The 14,313-nt window shown below is 44.1% G+C and overlaps 1 protein-coding gene across 3 annotated transcripts in view; it reads right to left on the bottom strand.

Moving 5' to 3' along the window:
- The window catches only part of CNTN6 (contactin 6), a 125,435-nt gene that overhangs the window by 26,703 nt on the left and 84,419 nt on the right, over window positions 1–14,313 (bottom strand). For all 3 annotated transcript variants that reach the window (XM_010390261.4, XM_010390262.4, XM_010390263.4), the window contains 4 exons: window positions 13,785–13,969; window positions 11,469–11,605; window positions 7,562–7,691; window positions 6,449–6,599 (listed from right to left, as the gene is read on the bottom strand). In XM_010390261.4, coding sequence (XP_010388563.2) covers window positions 6,449–6,599; window positions 7,562–7,691; window positions 11,469–11,605; window positions 13,785–13,969 — 603 coding nt within the window. The remainder of the gene's footprint in view (window positions 1–6,448; window positions 6,600–7,561; window positions 7,692–11,468; window positions 11,606–13,784; window positions 13,970–14,313) is intronic.

Here is a 14,313-nt window from a genome sequence, read left to right as displayed (position 1 = left end):
CAGTGCCTTGGCTTCAAACAGAAAAGAACAGGCAGAGAAGGAAGGGGAAAACCAAGGGAAATAAGATAAAGGAGGAAAAATAAAATATTGCCTTTTTCTTCCCATCATCTCTGCTTGTTCTTCCTTCTCCTTATCTCCTTCCTCATCTTTCAGTCAGGTTTTCCATTCCCCTGCCTTCACCCTCAGCATGGGGAGCAAGAACAAAATAACCAGAAAGATGGAGAAGAAGGGAAGACTGAAGGTACTTCAGGAGAGTTTGGGGTGTTTTCTGATAAGCCTTTGTTGTAGGACTTCTCTTCTGCCAGTATCACCAGTTCTGGTGATTGGTGTGGGTGCTGCCATGTGTGATGTTCCTCCCAGACCCAGTGGCATTGTTCAGGAGGCAGCACTGGAAAAATCAACCCCAAAACCAGACAAACTTCCCTGCTGAATGCGAATAAATCCTCAGTAAATACATTGGAGCTGCCTCTCCCAGTCCTCTGCAACACCCTTCTCTTTCCTGTTCCCCCTGAAAGCAGGACCACTGTGGTGCCAGCAGTGGATATTTTTAGCTAGAAAATACTTTCTGCAGCTCTCAGCACTCCCTCAGGAATGGTGTGATGGTGGGGTTTGTCTGGTTAGCACCAAATGTGACACTGGGGCTTCAGAGATAAAAAACACTTCTGAACAGCAAGCCCAGGTTTTGTAGGAGTTTTCACATCTTAATGAGTGACTTCAGACCAAGCAGACCTGCTGGAAGGCAGGCAGGTAAACCTGTGCTTTTGATTCCTGTCAATCTGTTTGTATGCAAGGAGTGGAGCTGAAGTGATTAATCAAATTTAGCAGATGTGGGATCAATCCCATTGGTTCTCCAGGCAAAAGTGGGATTTCATCAACAGATAAGCTTAATTTGTATTCATGTTGACTTTCAGCAGTGGTGTCTGAGATAGCTGGAATTGCTCTGATTGCTGATGCCCACATTTCAAGTGCTCTATTTAAATACTAAAATAGGAAATGAACTTCTTTACAAGCACACAAACACTGATAAGATAGAAGGGTTAAGGCATCTCATCAAAGCTATGCAAAGCTCCTCGTGGTAGAAAAGCAAGGAGGATAAAACCAGAGATACACTTAATCCAGGCTTCAAAAACCAGCCTTAAAAAATAAAATAATAGTAAAATTAATATCCCAGTGCTATTCACCCAACTGCAGTGCTGTAGAAAGCTGGGAACCGAAAAGTAAGTGCTGGAATGTCATAAGAAAAATGGATTTTATGTGCAACTTGGTACCTGCAAGCGAATATCTGGGGTATTTTATGTGCAAGCAGTGGGTGAGGAAAGCAGGGTGGTTTGTGGCACTGAGCAGCCTGACAAGCAAAGCTCCTCTTTGCCTGTGCTACTCATCTGCTTTGACTTCAAGGCAGCTGAGGGTTTTTTCAAACACTGTGGATGGGTTTCATTCTCCCAGCTTTGCTTGTCTAAGTTTGGTGTCTCATTTGAGAGGGAGGCACCTGCCAAGTAAAAGTAAATAACTCCTTTAGGCTGCATATTGACTTCAGCTAAAGAATAGTCAAGTGCCATCAATCTCCTCCTTTGTTAGCAGACTAGTGCAAATTTTGGAATTTTCTATCCATTTGGTCTTGATTCCTCCCCAGGCAGATTTTTTAATTTATTTTTAAGGATAATGGATATTCTGAAGCTAAACCAACAGCGCTGACATTCTGGTAATTGAAATGTTTCCCTGAAGTTTGCTGAACTGTCCTGACACATTTCTGCTCAAATTGGTTGGAGCTGAAATGCTGTTTCACAGATGATACATTTTGTGTGTTGTATTTGATCAGGGGATTGAGGACTTCTTCTGTTTACCAAATAATCACAGGATGAGCTGAGCTGGGAGGGACCCACAGGGATGATCCAGTCCCACCCCTGGCCCTGCACAGACACCCCATCAACCCCACCCTGGGCATCCCTGGCAGCGCTGTCCAAACGCTCCTGGAGCTCTGGCAGCCTCGGGGCCGTGCGCATTCCTTGGGGAGCCTGGGCAGTGCCCAGCACCCTCTGGGGGAAGAACCTTTCCCTGATCTCCAACCTAAACCCCCTGACACAGCTCCAGCTGTTCCCTGGGTGCTGTCCCTGGTCACAGAGAGCAGAGATCGGAGCTGCCCCTCAGGAGCAGCTGCAGACCTTTTAACTCCCTCTTTGTGTAATTCCCTCCACAGATACGAAACAATCCTTTTCCCAAATAGTAAAAAAGTTTAAATATGTTAAAATGCTCAAGGTTTTGAAATCTGGCTATGAGCAGTGGAGGAGCAGAAGGAAAGCACCAGCACGGGGTGGCCCAGAGTGCCCAGAGAGTGGTGGGAGAACAGACCCTAAGGAAACCTGCTGGGTCCTGGCTGTTCACGTGGGAGCAGGAGAACCCCTTGAGTCTGAGGCTCCAAGGGGTAGCTCCAAGAACTCAGCAATTCCCAGATAATTCCCCCACCCAGCCACAACCCCTGCTCCGTTCTCTTTCCACAGTGTTGATGAAATACAGCTTTCCATGTCGTCGTTTGCCCACGTTTCCTCTGAATAACAACTTGAGTGTAAAACACCAAAACCAAGAGTGCCACGGCACACAGAATTCCCCAGCTTTATTTGTGACAGAAGATCCATTCCCATCCTTCACAGAACTGGGACTGAACCATGTCCTACAAGCAAGTCGTGGAGCCAGTAGGTATTGAGCATATTTTATGATCCCTAAATGTACTTCTTGCCCGGGCCCCAAAAAACAATTTAAATTATGAATATTTGCTTATTACTGATTATTAATGCATGGAAAGTGCTGTATATGACTAATGCATTCTTCCAGCCTACCTCATTTCTCAGTTTTCCCTCAGCTCTCCTCATTGAAATTCCGAGTGAAGTGAATCACATATGTTTATGCACATTCACTGCGGTGCTTGGGGATCTTCAGCCCAGGCTGGGGGAACAGCACCTCTCTCTGGCAAAGAAAACAAGGGCCAATTCCCATTTATTAAAATGCTTCCATCAAAAGGAATTTTTTGTAAAATAAGTTTTCCACGAGGGTCCCGAGTCTGAATTCGCTGAAGGTACGAAGACAGACTTTTGTGACGAGATCAGTGTCTAGACTTGCAAATTTGTTTTATTTAATATATGAATTGTTCCTTTCTTCTCCTTTGTTTCCTCGGTGGATACGACGGGATAGAAGGGAGAAGTGAAATGAAAAAACTCCTGTTGCATGCACTGATGATGTGACGCCCATGAAAACAGCTGAAATCTGTGTCAGACTCCACAGGGAGGGAGTTTGGAGCATAAAGCTCGGGTTTTGTTGTGTTTCATTCCTACACTGAGCTAAAACCCACAGCACATGCCAGGGAAAGTCCTTTATTCCACAAAAACCAAACTGTTGTCCTTTGGAGAAGTGGCATTGCTCCCAAAACCCCATTTCTCCAGACTTTGACCCAAAGAAGGAGGTTAAGTGCCCAAGAGAGCACCTGAAGGTGAACTGGTGGCTATCAAGTGAGGAGGGAGCAGGAAAACCAGCCAGGATGAGCCAACTTTGAGATTTCCATTGGATTCCTGCAGCAGATGACCTCAAATTCCCTCTCTAAGGTGCCAGCAGCATGGCCCATGGATAAATCCCAGTACTCAGGGGCTGAGTCCTGTCAATAAGAGTGGAATGGAGTTATTTCCGAATATTTTGAGGGAAAACAATCAATGGAGAGGGCTGGGAACATAAACAGATCTGGAACTGGTATGTCCAGGATTTCCTCACCATCTAATGTGAAAAAGTGATTATTTTGGCATTTTCTGCAGGACTTACATGTCTTCATGTGCAATATGATTACAATAATGACTTACATGACTTCAAGTGCAATAAAGTATTTTACAGAAATGAGAGCAGCCAAGCTGCTGAAGAGCTGAGCTATGGTGGGTTTGAGCCACAGAAAGGATGGAGAAGACAAGTGGGTCTGGAGGAAACTCTGCCCTAAAAAGGGGACTGAGGGCTGAGGACATTCACTGCTGATCCCTGGCAAGAAAATTTCCCTTCAAAGAACTGTAAGATATTTTTCAGATAGCAGGGACCCAAATACTGTAGCTTTGTAAACTTAAAAATGACCTCAAGAACTCAGGGAAATCTAATTAAAAATATTTAATTGTGCATTTGTTAATTTGGATAATCTATTAATTAGTGTTCCTATTTAGCACACATCTTTGTAGCCTTACAAACTGAATGTAATATAGAGCAGAGTTTTCCTGTCTTATCAAGAGTTCAGATGATCAGGGAGAGTGGTTACCACATATTCAGCACAATCAGGAATGAACTATTATCAGGAGTGAAAGGAAAAAAAATGAAAAAGAAGGAATATTCTTCCCCTTTGGGTGGAATAGTTCTGGTTTCACTACTGCTTTAACAAGAGATTAAATTCGTCTAAATAATTTAAAAGAAGCTGCGTGATCTGACTTATTTAGGAATGAGCCCATCACAATTTGGCTGCCAGAACTGGAAGGGATTGGTATTTCCTTTTTCTGGCAACTATAACCCCACCAAATATTTAAAAAAAGGCCAATGAAGGAGCCCATAAAGGTTATAATTGCAGCACGATAAAAAGGGAGCAGAAATAAGGGTTTGTCAGGGTTTAATCATATCAGTGGAGAAAGGCAGACCACGTTCCCTCTCTTTTTATGTGTGATTTCAGCACTTTAATTAGCCATGTACTTTACAGCCACACAAACCCTTCTTTCATTTTTGTTTTCTGTCAGAGACACCTCCCGACTAACACTGATTTATTTCCCCTCCTTTTGAAGCACAGCAGCAGCCAGTTTGTCATTTAATAATCAAACAGCCTCCTAAACTCCCCTTTGCACCAGTGGCCACACTGGCACCGGCGTTGTGCACGCAGGGAGTTTAAACACTGTCTCCCTCTGTAAATCCTGCTCCTGCTGTTTGCTCCTGCCCAGCAGCAGGAGCCTTCTGGGATGCTCAGGAATTATTGTTAGTAAATTAAAACAGCAGCACAAGTAAATACTGGACAGAGCGTGTAAATATTTTTTTAATCAGTAAATCAGGTGGGGAATAGCAGAGTAGTGGAACCTCAAGATCCAGGCTTAGCTCAGCCTCTGGAATAGGCCACACAATCAAAATACAATCGGAAGACAAATAAAGATTTGATTAAACACTGGTTAGAAAAGTATTTTTCATAGTGAGTGGTAAAAATGGAAATAAAATTGCCACTACTAAAGGTGGGGAAAGTCGTTGGGAAGCTCTTTATGGCCATGGGATTGATTGCTCACCCAAATGTTTCTGTTCCATTGCCAGCACCTATGTAAAATTCTCAGATCTGCACCTTCTTTCATAAATACTCCCGTGATTTTTCTCTATTGTACATTCCTGCAGCATGGCATAGGGAAATAGTTATTTTATCAGAGTTTGGGATAATGTTTTAGAGAATTTTCTTCATTTGAAGTCTGATGTGACCCAGAGTAACCTCCTCGAGCAACTGGTCCTGTGTGCAAAATCTGGTGTTCAGTTGCCAGAGCTTTAAGAATTACTGATTATAGATTTCCAAGGCTGACAACAGAATGTGACAAAAGAGGGTTGCTGTTATACTCGTGAACTGAAAGAGATGCTGAGAAGGACTCCCAGACATTCCCAGCACTTCTTAAAGACACTGCTGCCCATTTCATCCATCTGTCTCCATTTGTGTATGGAAATATCCTCAGGGCTCTATGTTGCATATAATATCCATCATTTCTGCCAGTAAGACTCTTTGATTTTAATATTTCACCATTTAATTGCCATTAGTGAAGAATCACAGGATTATGGCATAGCCTGAGCTGCAAGGGACCCACAGGAATCATGGAATCCAACCCCCTGGGCATTGTCCACCCCAACAATCCCATCCTGTGCCTGAGAGCATTGAAATATAGCAACGGAGATGGTTCCTGGCAGGTCAGAAATAAGGAATTAGTCCTCACCAAACCCCCCAGCACCCACACCAGTTGGTGTGGGCATGTCCCAGGTGCTGGGCCAGCAGCTAAATCCTGCCTAAACAGGAGCGACAGGGCAGGGAGGCTGATTGTGCCCGGGGTTATTGTACAACCTGTACAGCTGCAGAGCAATTATGCCTCAGCCTGGGGGCACATCCTGCTTCCCTGAGCCTCCAGGGCTGTGTCGTCGTGAAGCTGATTCCCTCCAGCTCCGTGGCTTGCCATGAATTAAGTGCTGATGAGCACAAACATATGGATCACACATTTACCCGCGTGGGCTCGCTCAGGCTCTGTGCTCATCCTGCTTTGCACCCCCAGAACTCCACGGCCGCTCTAAAGACAAAGAGGCCTCTGGCATCCAAGTTTTCCATCAATGAGCTGCCCAAAGCAAACCTGAGCCAGCTGTGTTTCAATGAGCTTTAAATGATACTAAAACAGAGAAATCACACGGCCCAGTCGCCGCTTGCTGCCCGTACCTTTTGTTCCGGCGCAGAACCTCCGAGCCCTTTCTCCAGGAAACAGCAGCTCTGGGAGAAGCGCTGGGTTTACACCCAATTGTAACTTCCCCTCCAACTTGAACAACAGACAGCTTCTTCACGGGATTTCTGGAAAAATCAGGGGCTGCAGCTAAAAGGAGAGAAGGAAGAAGAGACATTACTAAACTTGCCAAAGTCTTCTCTCGGTGAATTTAATAATTGCTTGGGTTTTGAGATTTCTGCAAAAGTAAATCTAAATCTAACATTAAAAATGTATCTAAGTATCAAAAAATTCTAATTCTGTTTCCAAAGCTCTCTATCTAGAACTGTGTGCTCTGACAAACTTTCCTGAGGAAATCTGAAGACTGGGAGAACTGGTCTATCCGTGATGGAAGACAAGATTCGCGAACAGGATAAACTTCACACTCCTGATCCAGCCACATATATTCATCTGCAGAGAGTATTCTGTCACAAGCACAGTTCTACTCCGGCTTTCTTTTCATAAACCTACTCTGGTTTCTGAAAATAGGTTTATTTTTCCAGCAGTTTATGTGAAAATTCAATCTTGGAGAAGGAGAAAACACAAGACATTGAGTGCTCCTAAAGTCTGTGTTTTACTAGGTTCACTGATATTTGGCTCTTGAGCAAACTTTACATTTTGAAATCGAGAACAGAATACTTTTATAATATACGAGCAAATTCCATTCATGTCCATCTCTGGTTATCATTAATGAGATTCCTTTTTCCATGTTATTTATGTCCATATTTGCCATATGCTCTTTGTTTACAGCTCAAACTATTTCCCCTGCTTTCTGAAATCACTTTGAAAACCTGCAGAATAACTATTAATAACTCAAACAAAGCAAGAAACAGCATTCATTAAACTGGTGTATATGAGATAATGAAAAAAGGCCACACATGGATTAGATTCTTCCTACGAACAAGCCATGAAATGAAACTAAAAAAACCACATTTCCATGTGGGTGTAAAGCAAAGAAATATCAGGTTTGAACTGCCAGGTGGGATTTCATCTCTTCTTCTCTTAAATTCAGTTTATTTTCAACGAGTGTCCTTTTTACTGGGTTCTTGCTCATTTTAGTGACATTTACTCACCGATCACCCTCAGCTCAGCATTGGCATAAATTGCGTCATATTTATTTTCTGCCACGCACTGATAGAGGCCAGAGTCTGACAGATTCAGCATGGGGATGAGGAGAGTCCCATTTTCTATTTGAATTCTTTCCTGATAAGAGGAAAACAAGGAAAACATTGGCAGAGCTGATGAGTGAACAAAGAAAAGGTTTTTTAGCATCACACTGGCACACCTGATCACAATTCAGAAGCAGAAATGTTATTTTCTTGGGAGCAATGAGGATGGATACATCAGAAATAGGATGTGCACCTCACTGTGTGGTGGTGGTGGTTGTATTTTCAGCCCTCTGAGCTCTTCCAGCTTTTCAGGAAATCCAGGCACATGTCGCAGTAGTGGCTCTGGGCAGGTTTGTCCAGGTTTTCCAGGTGTTTCCCTGCACTGCTGAGCTGGGAATCTGTGGTTATCCTTCACCATGAAGGTGGCACAGAAGGAGCTACCTGTAGGGATGCTCCACACTGGGAGCCTGGGGCATCTTCCACCTGGATCCTGAGAAGCAGCACCTCATCCCTGGCTGGTGAAACATCATTCCATCATCCCATCAGATAAATGTGATCAGAAAAGCTCCACAGGAGACAGAGGTGCTCCAATAACAGGAACCTTTCGAACAGTATCGCAGCAAGAGTTGCAGAAAAATGAGCCACTGGAAAAGCTCCACTGAAAGCCAACACTTAAATTCCAATTGGAAAGCCCCAGGCAGCTGCTCAGACACAGGGAGAGCATTCTCCTCCAGGCTTGGATTTCTACACTCACCAACTTTCTTCAGCTATCCTGCTGAAGCAGGGGAAGCTGCACAGTGGGTATATTTGGACCAGAGCTTGGAATCTGGTGTATTGAAAGAAGTTTTACTTGCTCTGTTTCAGGAAACAGAAAAAAGCCTTTTTCATGCTGCAATCGTAACTTAAAGCTAAATATCTTGTGATTTTACAATTACTACTCTCTGGAGACAATAATAGCTGCACTGCAAAGTGTAGCACTGAGGAGGAGAAAAAAAAGTATTCCTCAAAGATGAGTTTGGAAGATACCCACAGGGAATATAAATCCCATCACCAAGTGCAAGCCTGAACAGCAGATACCACTGGTAGGATGCTGCTGCTCATTCAGTCTGGCTCTCCTGCCTCTGGAGCAGGAATTGAAGAGTTTGGAGCACATTGTTAGGGGATGCACTCCAACGTTTGATGAACAGCCGCAAGTGTCTCAAATGTATTTGTGAAGTGCTAAACATCTTAAACATCTGTCATAAAATCCCAGAAAGGTTTGGGTTGGAGGGATCTTAAAGTCCATCCCATCCCACCCCTGCCATGGTCAGGGACACCTTCCACTGTCCCAGGCTGCTCCAAGCCCTGTCCAACCTGGCCTTGGACACTGCCAGGGATCCAGGGGCAGCCCCAGCTGCTCTGGGCACCCTGTGCCAGGGCCTCCCAACCTTCACAGGGAACAATTCCTTTCCAGTATCCCATCTAGCTCTGCCCCTGTCAGTTTGAAGCCATTCCCCTTGTCCTGTCACTCCAGGGCCTTGTAAATAGTCTCTCTCCATCTTTCTTTCGAGCACAGGAAGGCCACAATGAGGTCACCCCAGAGCTTCTCCTCTCCAGGCTGAACAATCCCAGCTCTCCCAGCCTTTCCTTCCTCTCCATCCCTCCTGCTCATCCTGGTGCCTCCTCTGGGCTCTCTCCAGCAGCTCCAGGTTCTCCCTGTGCTGGGCCCCGGGGCTGGGGCAGCTCTGCAGGTGGGGTCTCACTCTGAGCACAGGGGTGCAGGGGCAGAATCCCCCCTTTCCTGCTGGGATCAGCCCAGGGCATGGGGGGTTCTGAGGGCTGTCACCCACAGCTGGGACAAGTTTTCCAACACCCCAACTTTTCTTTGGAGGTCTCCCAATCACAATGACCCAGCCCAAGCTTGTTTAGCTTGGAAACGTAATGAGAGCACGGCCTGGGGCTGCATGGCTGGTGTGTGGCAAACTAATTAGCAACATTACTTAGCCACTGATAATTTTTTTCGAGGCTTTCACTACAGATATCTTTTGCATACTTAGTTTTACCTCCAGGCTGTTTGCTATCCTCTCAATGCATTCTATTTTTACAAACATCCTTTGAATACAAAACCCCTCTCTGAAGTGAGGCTCGTGTTCCATACTTGTCCCAAATTCCCCACCGTTCTCTGCCAGCTCTTTTGAGCTGTCCAGACAAAGGGAAGAATAAAGCACGCCGTGTACACGAGCAGGAATAATGCTGGGATGACCAGCCAGGTGGTCAGGCAGAGAGGTTTGACAAAGAGGAGACAATCAGAATCGGCCCCAGGGTGAAAAGCATCTGGATGTTATTCTTCCTGGGAGAATTCCGACACGCAGGGTGCTGCGACAAACTGAATATTTTATTACATCTCCCTTGTACTTTCCCCTCCGAAGTGTCCATTCTGTCCCTTGAGCAATAGCATCCAGCATTTTGTTGCCTGAAGAACTGCAGTTACAGCACACTGTAAGTGCTGTGAAAATGCTGGTTGAAAATGTGTCTGTCGAGCATTTCATTCCTCTTTATTGAAACGGTGCAAGTGGAGAGTGACAGACTTTAAATATTGCTGCCTTCAGAGTGAGAGAAACAAGATAATCTTGCTCAGAAAGAGGTGACAATGAGTGCAATGAGCAGGTTCAGAAAAACTGCAATCCAGATAAATTCTGGCTGTTTTGTCCAGATGCAGGTTGGGTCTGTTTAGGACTGATCCAGCAGAAAATTATAGGGAAGATTGGACCCCACTCCAACTTCTTTAAATAAATACAACTAAATCAAATAAATGCTGGTTCTGCAGCCCAGCAGGTGCTAATTTAGCCCATATGTTTTGGAAATTCTCCTGTATGTGCTCTTGCTAGACAGGAATGAATCACAGTATTATTTTTTTCCATCCAAGTGCAAATGCCTTGAGGATGAACCATCGTGTGCCCCAGAGAGGCTGGATGGAGGCTTGATTAAAAAATAATGGAAAAACATGGCCTCAGCAGAATGCAAAGAGTCTCTTGTCACACCTTCTCCATGAGGGTGCCAACAACTGGAGGCTGGAGGATGGATGTGCCAGAGCTTGGCAACCACAGGAATGCAGGGATTGTGCCTGGAAGCTGGGTTCTCAAAGACCTGGCTGGTGAAGGCTCTGCTCGTGGTTCTCAAGCGTTTAAGCTCCAAACTTCCCCTCTCCTCCCGCACTCCTACTTCCCTTTCCACTTGGTCATTCAAGTGACATTTTGCACTTATCCTTCTTTTCCTTATACCTTTCCATGGCTTTCCTCGGTCTATTCTCCCTCTGCAAAGCACAGAAATCATCCAGCTCAAAATCAGCTGATTTTCAGAGCTGACTGATTAATTAAGGTAAAAGATTAACTCAGCAGGAGAGCAGCCACTCTGCACGAGACCAAAGGCCCACCCAGCTACTGATTAAGAACAGAAAGAGAAGAAAAGTGCAATTCAACGCTGATCATTTTGCAATTCCAGCTCTGGAATCCTCTTCCAGTCTTTTGGCATCCTACCAGTTCCCCAAACTGCAGATTATATCTACAAATGCATTTGGTGTTTCTTTCACCAAATAGAACTCATATTTTTAAGCCCTTCTATACCTACAGTCATGTCTTGAAGCAATTAAATATTTCACATGAAGAAATTGGTGTTTCTCTCTCTCTAAACTGCAATTTCATACATTTCCAGTAAAGACAAAGGCCAAAAACTGAGGCTCTGTGTTGCAAAGAGTTTGCGGTATTATGTTTATTTTGATATATGAATCTTTACCTATTTTTTCTTGAAACTAATGTACTGTGAATTGAATTTTATGACTAAATCATGAAAAAAAATATGAGTGAATAATCAAAGAAGACAACAGGAATCTTACCTCTGACACGAGGGGCTGGCCATTTTTTAACCAGCTGTAGGAAGGGCTTGGTTTTCCTCTTGCCTTACATTCCCAAAATAAACTGTCATAGAGAGACAGAAAGGCATTTTGGATTTTTTTATCCCATTCAGGGGGTGCTGAAAAGAATATGCAAAGCATTTTAAGCAAGAGAAAAGTGATTTTGCTTGAGGTATGCTGCCATTAATTAATGAACTGAGCAGGGCTAATTAATATCTGTTCAACACATTTTTATTATGCTGCAAGTGAATTCTGTACAACAATTTCCTGGCATTAAGCTTCAGGACAAGCTTGGGAAAATAGAAATCAAGTGGTTAGTGGGTAGGCAGTTTGGTTAAGATTTTATCCATTTTTATGGCCAAAATGTGCAGGAACAGTGATTTTAGATGCCTGAAATTCAGGATATGCTTGATAAGCACCAGGACCCCTAATTTCTGCAAAGACTTCCTCTAAAGAAATTCACTGAGGTGTAAAAGCAGAATTTGCAGGAATCACACAGGAGCTCTGTAGACAACTGAGACTCAAGGACTGAGCTGAGCAGGGATTCTCCTGGGGAAGGCTGACATTGAGAACAGTTGTCAGGACGGAGGTGAAGGTGAGACCTGGGGAGAATAAATAACACCTCGTTCCATGGGCAGGGACACCTCCCACTGTCCCAGGCTGCTCCAAGCCCCAGTGTCCAGCCTGGCCTTGGGCACTGCCAGGGATCCAGGGGCAGCCCCAGCTGCTCTGGGAACTCCATTCCAGGGCTTCCCCACCCTCACAGGGAAGAATTCCTTCCCAATATCCCATCCATCCCTGCCCTGTGGCAGTGGGAAGCCATTCCCTCTGTCCTGTCCCTCCATCCCTTATCCAAAGTCCCTCTCCAGTTCTCCTGGAGCCCCTTTAGGTGCTCTAAGATCCTATAAGGATGGAGTTCACCCTGCTTAAAAATGCTTCTAATTACATGCAATTTTTACTGCTCTCAGAGCCTGAAGCACGGGCTGGAGGGATCACACGCAAAGCAGTGTCCAGGAAAGAGTCCCTGCTTCTTGGAGACAACCTTCCTCCAGAGAAAAACCCCCAGAGAACAGAAAAGGAGCAAGAGGAAATCAATTACAGAGATAATTTACCAGCACACTACTAATATGGCAAAAAAACCTCATGCCAAGGCTTCATGAGCGCTGTTTATATGTTTCACTATGAGCTGCTATTAATTAATGTACAAAGCACAGTTAATAAGCACATTGTTTTAGATTGAATTAACTGATCATAATTTTATAATTGCCTGTGCTGTTATCAATCACGTCCAGGTAATCTACTGAACTTAATTTTAATGGAACTGCTTGATTGACGTGGTGAAAAAAATTAGTGTGCAATGAGAGCAACAAGTACCCCCTGAAAGCAAGGAAATAATGAAATATTTAAACTAGCAGAAGACTGTTCTATTCCTGGCATATATCTTGATATTAGCCATGGCTGCAGGAGCCTGGTAGCTTATCAGCAAAGCCTGCATCTCTTCATTAGAAGAGATTTACTTAAATAAAAAAAAAGGAAAATACTTGCCAGAGTCTTCTCAACAGATGTTAACTGGAGGCTCAGTCTCGCTTGCTGTGATTTTTTTCCCCTCACTGTTATGTTTCCTTTTTTTCTTTTTGGCTTTCTCCTTTGAAAGATTTATGAGCTAGAGAAAAGATCTCTCCTCTTATTCCTGTCAAAATATGTTGCTTTCCCTGGGTGTTAACAATTGGACTACAGAGATGTAATTCACCCTGGCTATGAGGGACCATCCTCTGTGACCGGGACTGCAGGAAATTAATGTACATGGGAAGGGACAAGGAAAGGGAGAAGAGCTTCCCAGATTATTCTCCACTTTTAGCCAGGCTGGAAGGAGAGGGAGGAATGGATGAGTTCCCCCTGCTTTGTCCTCATCTGTTTGTGGGACAACAGAGCTCAGCTCAAAGAGGAGGTGAAATCACCTTCACTGCCATGAACTGAATCCTTCCCTGCTCTGCATCTGCTGCTGCACCCTGGCTCCCTCGCTGCCTTTAATATTTCACAGAAATGTACTCCCTCTCTGCCTTGTATTAACCTTTCCAACTTCCCACATTTCCTATCCGAGCTTTGACGCAAAATATCTTCATTTGCTGAGGCTGTAATTCACTGAAGGTCACTGAGAGCCCCCAATCAGTTCTTAATCAGCTTAACCTGACCTGCACTTTCTACCTCCAGCAAGGGGCTAAGAGACTTCATCAGCAAAACACAACGGAACACCATCCTGTTCCACACTACAAATCAAAATTCAATTAATCTGCTTACCATAGACAAATAATTGACCTCTTGCAATGTTTATTCCTCGAGTGTTTCCTGCGATGCACTCGTAGGAGCCTTCGTCTTCCTGCTGAACATTGGGGATTTCAAGAACTCCTCTGGCCCTGCTGTGTTGGATTTTCTTTGCCAAGGAGTTTCCATCAGACCTCTTCCAGCTAATACTTGGGACAGGACTAAAGAATTGTATTTATTAGAGAAAAAGAGAGAGCATTGGTTACAGCAGCGGAAAAAGAATGTAAAATCCTTTTTTGAGAGTAGCAATTTTTTAAAAAGAAATAATTTCTAAGCATGACATACAGAGGTTCATATAAGACTGAGATTTTATAACATGTCCAATTTATTCAGGGGCACAGGTCCAAAGTGGGATGAAATCCTCAGTCAATTCTATGATTTTTCCTTAGGCCAATTTGTATTTTCCCCTTAGTAACTCTTACTTGGGTCTCAAACCTGCTTTTAAACCCTGTGACACTGAAGGAACAACTTTGCAAGTCCAAAGAAACACCACAGAAGTCCTGAA

Source organism: Corvus cornix, chromosome 12 (genome assembly GCF_000738735.6).
Source record: "Corvus cornix cornix isolate S_Up_H32 chromosome 12, ASM73873v5, whole genome shotgun sequence".
NCBI classification, from domain to species: domain Eukaryota; kingdom Metazoa; phylum Chordata; class Aves; order Passeriformes; family Corvidae; genus Corvus; species Corvus cornix.
Note: the sequence above shows the minus strand (reverse complement) of the source record. Positions and strands in the feature narration are given on the sequence as shown.